This window comes from Trichechus manatus, unplaced genomic scaffold (assembly GCF_000243295.1).
Source record: "Trichechus manatus latirostris isolate Lorelei unplaced genomic scaffold, TriManLat1.0 scaffold00037, whole genome shotgun sequence".
Lineage (NCBI taxonomy): Eukaryota > Metazoa > Chordata > Mammalia > Sirenia > Trichechidae > Trichechus > Trichechus manatus.
This window is the reverse complement of record NW_004443973.1, coordinates 11065959-11074169: the sequence shown is the minus strand read 5'-3', so window position 1 is coordinate 11074169 and position 8211 is coordinate 11065959. Positions and strand designations below refer to the sequence as shown.

Genomic DNA, 8211 nt, shown 5'->3' with positions numbered 1-8211 from the left:
TACCCATAGACAAGCCCTTACAATGCAATAAACCCTTTAGTAAGATTTTAGCCTAAGTCTCTGGAGTTATGTTCATGTTCTTTGTTGTTTTTCCCACAGTTACTCTGGGTGACACCTACCTTCTATACACCAGAACATTAACTTGTCCTTGACATACTCTGCTGGTGTTTGAAGAACAGTTTTACTTATTGCTTAGTCTGAGGTTTAACATCATTAAAATATCTTCCTGTTCCATTAAATAATTATAAACTACCCACACTAGTCTGAACAATCAGGTTTATTCTCTATAGATGTTTGATATTAACATCCCCAAGATATTTTATAAACTACATAAAGAAGGCCTTTATAAGTACACAGTAATTTTAATCCGCTCTTGATATTATCGGATCATTAACGAATTCATGTGATGTTATTTTTTACAGTCGGCCATTGAGAAATTAACCCACGATTACCTAAACTTGTTTCACTTTCCACCACTAATTAAGGTAAGCAAGGCTTTGTTTCTTACTGAAAGTGTGCTAGTTTTATTCACCTATGCACCTGCCACATCCACACCTCAATTTGCCAGTGTCGGAAACTACTGTTTGAAGTGAAATGCAATCACCTCTGTCCAACAAAAGGCCCTTTGAGTGAAGCTTAGGATGTGGGTAAGTTGAACACCCTTGTCCCCCACAAGTTGCAATATTAACAACACATTCATGATAAGAACGACACATCTCGCCTTAGTGGCTCAAGGATAGAAGTGTTAGCATTACAGGTGAGGCCCTCTGGCCCCCCACCTGGCTCCAGGAGATGTTTGTCCAACATATAAGTCACTGAAGGAACTCACACACCAGGACTCTGGAGTATCACTTGCATGAGGAGGTGAGGGGTATTGTTTGAATAAAACATTATTATGTTTAACGTATTATTTTTGAATATAGTCTAAAGGTATATGACATACTTTGCTATAAAATCAATAGATCCATGCAATTAATACACAGAACTCTTCTCATTCATTAACAACTACAGTTTTCCATCTCTAAGCCCTCAAAGATTCATTATGTTCCTGTGCTTGATCCTCCATCCACATATGCCCTGGGAACTGCCTAATTCCTCTTTGGGAATAGTTTGTAAATATCTTCAGAGAAACTCTTTCAAGGTGAAGTCTCAAACACATCTCTAGGTGCTAAGTGCATTTCTAGGGTAAAATTACGTAATGAAAGATGCGCTGTGAAAAATGTAGGACCGTGACATTCAATTTCTTGTGCATGAGATAAATCATTTGGCAAAGTTCTCAAAGTCTTAATATGTCATTTATCTTGCTCTGTGTAATTGTGATTCTTAGCTTATTCTAAAATAACCAAAATTTAATAGATTAGGCTGGAATAAGACTAGTGCTAAGAGAATCGTCTGTTTTACTTGAGAAGTAAAAATAAAAACACCATCTAGAATAAATGGTGCTTGGTTTTCTATTTTAGGACGCAGTAGGTGAACCTGAAGAAAATGAGGAAAAAATAGTGAACCTTGAACTTGTTTTTGGTTTTCATTTGAAACCCGGAACTGGTCCCCAGGTAAATCAAATTTTAAATCCTTTGGATAAATTTCTAATTTACTGTTTAACATTCTCTCCTGTAACTCCATAATTTTATATACCCCCCTACCAGCTGCTAACTATATTCTGAGGAAATTTGTAGGCTTTATAAAATAGAATTTAGCTGAAAGGCTGCCAGCTGTCTCTGTAATCCAATCTAGAAATTTCACTCTCTCGGTCAGCTGAAGAGTCTTGTGTGAGGCCACCCAAACCCACAAGGAAACTCACAGCGAAGTGTGGGTGGGGTGGAATGGAGATGAGGGTTGGATAGCAGAGTGACTGTTTATTACTGCTTGGCATCCCAGCTTCCTGAATCCTATTTCTTATGGAGAATCAGTTTTATAATACCCAGAATGGAACTGTAGGCAATATGGAAACCTACATCATCAGCTCTAAATAGGATGGCAGGGCATTTAATCAGCACTCATTCAATCAGCTTTCACTTTATGTCATTTTTAGAGTCTAGAAAAATTATTTGGCCTAAGTTATATATGAATTGGGGCCCTGGTGGCGCAGTGGTTAAAGCACTAGGCTGCTAACAAAAAGGTTGATGGTTCAAACCTACCAGCTGCTCCTTGGGAGAAAGATGTGGCAGTCTGCTTTCCTAAAGATTTACAGCCTTGGAAACCCTATGAGGGCAGTTATACTCTGTCCTATAGTGTCACTATGAGTTGGAATCAACTTGATGTCAATGGGTTTTGGGTATATGAATTAGAATGGGTTGTTACTTGGAATTATCATAAATAGCTAATAATAATGCTAACTTCTGTTCAGTGACCACTTATTGTGTACCAGGCATGCAGTAATGAGATGTAGATGCTTTTTTCCCCCATTTTACAAATGAGGAAATTGGGGGTCTAAGAAGTTAAACAACTTGTCTGAGGTTACACAGTTAGCAAGTAGCAGAAGAAGGATTTGAACGCAGGTCTCTCTGACTCCAGAACTCAGCTCTTAACTACTGCTAGTCCTGTTAGTACTTTTGTGGAACCAAGAAGCTTGTCAACAACACTTACGTGTCCTCACGACCTGTAGCCAGTTGCTCTGGCAGGGCTGGGGTGGCCTCAGCTCTCCAGCTGGCCCTTCACTAATAAGACCATGCTTACCCCAGGCCATTCCAGAAGTGAGTTCACCTGGGGCTTCCAAAGTCGCTCTTCCTAGACACCTGACAGGGAGTGTCTTGTCTGCACCACTACAGATACATTGATGCTTCTGCTGAATGGAAATCCTTATCTTCTTTGCTTTCGCCCCAGAATTTGGTTGAGTGAAACCTGCTAAGAAGCTGCTCTGAATCCAGGTTTCTTGTATGTGAATTCTTTTCTCTTCCCTCTGTGGATAGGTCACTATCTATTCATTCTGGTTGTAAGAAGCAGCTGTCAAATTGAGGGCAGCAAAATAAGTGCCTCTGTCTCCATCAGCAACCAAGGGCCCTTCTAACCCTGAGAGTCTGTAGTTGTGGGCACCCCCAAGTTTATCCAATGGTAAACAAATGAGTACTCTTTGTTTAAACATTTTTAGGTGGTGGTGTAGTAGTTAGAGCTACGGCTGCTAACCAAAAGGTTGGCAGTTCGAATCCACCAGGCACTCCTTGGAAACCCCTATGGGGCAGTTCTATTCTGTCCTATAGGGTCGCTATGAGTCGGAATCGACTTGATGGCAATGGGTTTGGTTTTTTTTTTTTTTAGGTGGTGAAAGACAAGGGAAAATTTTCCTTAGAAGAGACTTGTCAGGAGAGTTCTCAACCAAGGAAATAATTTTTAATTAATGAAGAGAGGACTTATTAAGGTAGAAACTTGAAAAATATATCTTTTAGAAAAAATCAGAAGCTATAGATGATATTTGACGCCAAGTACAAGGGTCCATTAATGACCATCATTGTGTAGACTTCTTGAGTCATAGATTATCAATAAGGTCTTGAGTCTTCATAACTGTTTATATTCTGCTGTTTCTTGGTCACTCATCCAGAGTAGTAATTCCATTCATTTGTTCAGCAGAATTTTGAGGACTTACTGTGTGCCTGGCTCTATGCTAGATGCTCAGAATACAAAATCAAAGGATGCAATCCCTGCCTACAAGGAACCCACAGCTTACTGGGAGAAATAGATAAGATTAGTGAATGGTACACCATGCACAGATTTTAGGGAAGCCAACTGGATGAGCATCTGAAACAGATGGGGAAAAAGGTGAGGGCAGGGTCCTGAAATCTTCTTGGTAGAAGAGATGCTTGCACTAAATTTTGAAAACCATGAGGAATTATTAGGTAGGGACAGGATATTGAAGGTAAAAGGAACAGTATGTGCAAAAGCTCAGCGTTAAAAAGCCAGAAAAATACAGGGAACTTTTCTATGGGACCTCACAACTCAGCTTAAGCACCAATCCTTCTGGGAAGAGTTAACATGGAGCAGATGTAGTAGTGTGATGGGAATTAAGGCCAGAGAGGTAACTGGAGACCAGATACTGAGCTGTGTTGTATCTTAAGCTAAGGAGTTTGAAGGTTTTTAAGCAGAGAGAAGACAGAATCAGATTCATGTTGTTAAAAGACCTCTCAAAGGAAAAGCTGGAAAGAGTCCAGGCCAGAATGAGACAGACTAATGAGGCAGTGGAGACAACCAGGTAGAAAGTGGCGAGGAGCTAAGGAGATGGCAGCACCCTGGGAGGGAGGATGGGTCCAAGGACACAGAAATGAAACTGATCAAACTGTGCCACCAGCTGGAGTTTGGGGTGAGTTTGGGGTGAGTTTGGGGTGAGGGAGGAGCCAGGATGGGGCCGCCTTCTAGTGTGGGCACCTGGATAGATGATGTCATAAAGTAGATTAAAAGATGCAATGTGGCTGTATTGTCAAAGTGCTAAAAATATGAAGCAGTGACTGGAATGGTTAATTAAGAAAAGCTTTTTTTTTTGGAAGGGATCAACTTTGAACTGGGGCTTGCAGAGGTTGATGGGCATTTGCGAATAGTTTCCTGAATATAGTACTTAAAGCTTATACTTAGAGAGTACTTCTTTCCAAAGAGCTCCAGATATTTCATATATGTCATCTCATGTAGCCCCTTGGCATTTCTGTGAGATACATAAGGTACAGTATTATTACTGCTGATTAGAAAACAGATAGCAAGAGAAAGTGTGTGACCAGCCTAGAATTAGTCCAGGACAGAACTGAGGCCAGAAATTATGTCTTTGATCAATGCCTTTGTATTAAAGTGTGCTAGTTCTCTTGCCAGATCCAAGATATCTGTAAATGTTCATAAAATAGTATTAGAATAAATTGCTGCCTAGTTCAAAACTACCCAGCTACCCAGTTATACAGCCCGTGCCCTCACATTATGGAATATCTTCTCAGAAATGTACTTTGAATTGAATTTCCAATTCCCCACATGAAAACCTTGTTAGCTCGGCCTTTAAAGAACCCTCCATCCCACCCCCTAAAAAGAGATTTACTCAAATCCCAATTAACTGAGTTCTTATAAACCAACTTTCAAGGAAAAAGGGATGCCTTTATATCCACCCCCATCTCCATGACTAGAATAAGCCTTACAAGAGAACAGTGGAGCTTTGCAAGTCCTCTCCAAACCTAAGAGTTTGTATATCAGAGACATTTGCTTGACCATTTCACTTTTTCTTTTACAAGTAAAATGAAAGATGCGTTCTAATGGTAGCCATTGGGAATAATGTAGAACAGTGAGTTTATCATGAAAATAGTAGCCATGTTTTTCCTATGCATTTGACAAGGACCACCAGCTAATTACCCCCTAAAATTGGTATGTCATTTCAGGAACTTGGGAAAAAAACATTCCTACGTTGGCCTGTTAAGACCAAACAATGAAATTTGATGTTGTACACAAAAACACAGATATATGTAGAGGGGGAAAAAAACTTTTTTTGTAAGACCTGTCAACCTTTTGTTCTAAGAATTCAGATTAAATTATTTTTTTTTAGCTTAATTTTATAACCTGATGGAGTATGGCACAAAAGTGAAATCCCTTACACTGGGTTGATTCCAAGAACCTAAGAAAGCTGTTCATGTTTGAGTGTCTGTGTCTACTACATAGTCAAGCGTTGCTGCCATGACCCTTTCCCGTAAGAAGAAAGAGCACACAAATCTCAGTTTTACTGCCACAGCCCTCTGGATAACCAGGACCTGACCAGATGCCAGCCCTACATAAATACAAGAGTTCTCCCACAAACTAAGTGTCCTTTATCCTTTCCTTTTTTAAACAACCTGGCAGAGAAAATATCATGATTGGACCAAAGGTTTCAATGGCAATTGAAATAATTAGTAACTGAGTTCATTTGACCCATTTACTTGACCTATGTGCAGCCAGAATGCTCCTTAGAAATGAGGATGGTGAGACTTTGTTTTGCTTACTTTGGACACATCATCAGGAAAGACCAGTCACTAGAAAAGTACATCATATTTGGTACAGAGTCAGCACAAACAAAGGAAACCCTCAGTGAATGCAACAATGGGCTTATACATACCGACGATCTTGAGGATGGTGCAGGACTGGGCAACGTTTCATGTTATACCTAAGGTTACCATGAGTCAGGACCAATTCGAGCGCACCTAGCAACAACCAAAACATTTCTACAATGAACGTATAGTATGAACATTATAGAACAATAGAACATTGTATGTTGAGGCAGCCTTGAAGTTACGACAATCAACTTGGCAGAAATTGCGTCTTTCTCCGCTTGAGTGTTTTGGGCTTGGAATGATTACAGTAATTATTATTATTTTCTATCTCTGGCAGACACTGTGGTAAGTACTTTGCATAACATTTTTCTCATGTAATTGTTTCAACCTAACATGATAGGGAGTGTTATCCCCATATTACTCCCATGAGGAAACTGAGAAGCAGAGAGGGGAAGTCCTTGCCCAAAGTCTTCAGCTAGTAAAGGGCAAATCTAATCTCTGCCACTTCCAAGTCCAAGGGCTTACCCACTGTGTCATACTGCCTCTTTTAAGAAAGTATCCTCATCTTCCAAAATAAGTACATTGGTAATAAAAAAGCATTTTCTTGATCAGTTAATACTACAGTGTCACTATATTGTTTCATGGGGAAAGTGCCTTGTGTTTTAGAATCTAAGGCCCTTGACTTGGCACAAAAGGAAAGTGACTTCCAGCATCTCAGGCAACTTCATATACTCCCCAGGGTGGCAACAACCCATTTTTATGAAATATTCAGCTGCATGGAATTTATTATTATAACTCTTACAAGCTCACCAGTCAGGAATATTGATTCTCAAATTGCCAAGGGATAAACTATCAAATCACCCAGCAGTTTTCTCACCAAGATCTTTTTGAGACTTTGTCATAAAAATTCAAAAGCAGAGTTATGAAGGAACTATCTGGGGAGACATTTGCCCTTGTGAGTGCCGAGCAGTCACAGGCTTTGTCCATCAGGCCTTATGTCCTCCTCTCCCCAGTGAGGCAAGGGGAATCTGGTTGAAGCTGGTGTCTCATGTGTCTGAAATGATTCCCTGCCTTAGATGAGAGATTGAGGTTAGGGGAGAAGTAATGGACACCGTACCTTATCTTTCCCAGCACCCTGGCTACATGGACCCCTGAATGGGGGTCAGGCTTCCGGACGAGAGCCATCCCCTTTCCAAATGACCATCACTTCCAGTTCCCTCTTGAGAGGTGTTTTGAAGTGGCAAAGGAACTCGGAAGAGAAAATGAAGGGACTATTTTGAAGAGGTGGAAGCAGAACTAACTGCTCCCATCGAAGTGAAAGTTTACCTAAAACGCAGATCAGTTTGCCAGCAAGTCCATTCTGAATTGACTCATGGTAATGCCAGGTGTTTCAAAGTAGAACTATGCTCCAGAAAGTAGATTGCCAGGCCTTTCTTCCAAATCGAACTGCCAGCCTTTCAGCTAGTAACCAAGCACTTAACCATTTGCTCCACCCAGGACTCCTGGGAAGTTATCACTGGGGGCCTTTTCCCTTCCACCTTTCTCCCTCTCCCTCCTTCCACACTTGTCATTCTTAACACCTGTTCCCCTTCTCCCACCCCACCAGAAGAAATCCAAGCAATAGTTCTGCTTTTCCAAGCATTTCATCTATAGGTTAAAAAGCCTGCTTTTCACAAATGCTTGTCACTTGTACTGTGCTTTTAGGTCTTTATTAGATTGCTTATAAAGTGTTGCATTTAATAAACTTAATTGACTCTCCAGGCCATTTCTCAGAGCACTATAAATATCAAAAACTGTCAGATAGGGCTTTTTTTTTCCTATTGTGTAATTTTTATAAATGGATAGATAAACACGAATAAAATAACAGGGCACAAAGGAATTTGTAAGGAAGTAAAAACCCAACACCTTTTGTAACTTTCAGAACAGCTAAAAGGAGCACTTCTTTACTTCGTCATATCTAGTCTTTATTAAAAATTCAGTGTAGCCACGTTTATTTCCCATGAACAACTATTTTTTGGGGGGTAAGGGGGAGTATTTACATATACATGTGTTTGTGTGCCTAAGTATATAAGCTTGCAGGGGTAGGATTCTGTAAGAAATACAATTTTACTTGACAACAAAGAAGCAAATGTAGTTCAGAATTTTACAACTACGTAACTTGGTGGCGATTTCTAATTACAGAGTATGGCAGAGTACTTTGTCAAAGGGGTTGGGCAGCCTCCCGTAGAAC

General features: G+C 40.2%; 1 protein-coding gene across 2 annotated transcripts in view; it reads left to right on the top strand.

The window, feature by feature from the left end:
- MAP3K20 (mitogen-activated protein kinase kinase kinase 20) overlaps nucleotides 1–8211 on the top strand; it is a 224619-nt gene that overhangs the window by 193659 nt on the left and 22749 nt on the right. For both annotated transcript variants that reach the window (XM_004375500.1, XM_023730563.1), the window contains exons 15-16: nucleotides 423–485; nucleotides 1461–1553. In XM_004375500.1, the coding sequence (XP_004375557.1) occupies nucleotides 423–485; nucleotides 1461–1553 (156 nt within the window). The remainder of the gene's footprint in view (nucleotides 1–422; nucleotides 486–1460; nucleotides 1554–8211) is intronic.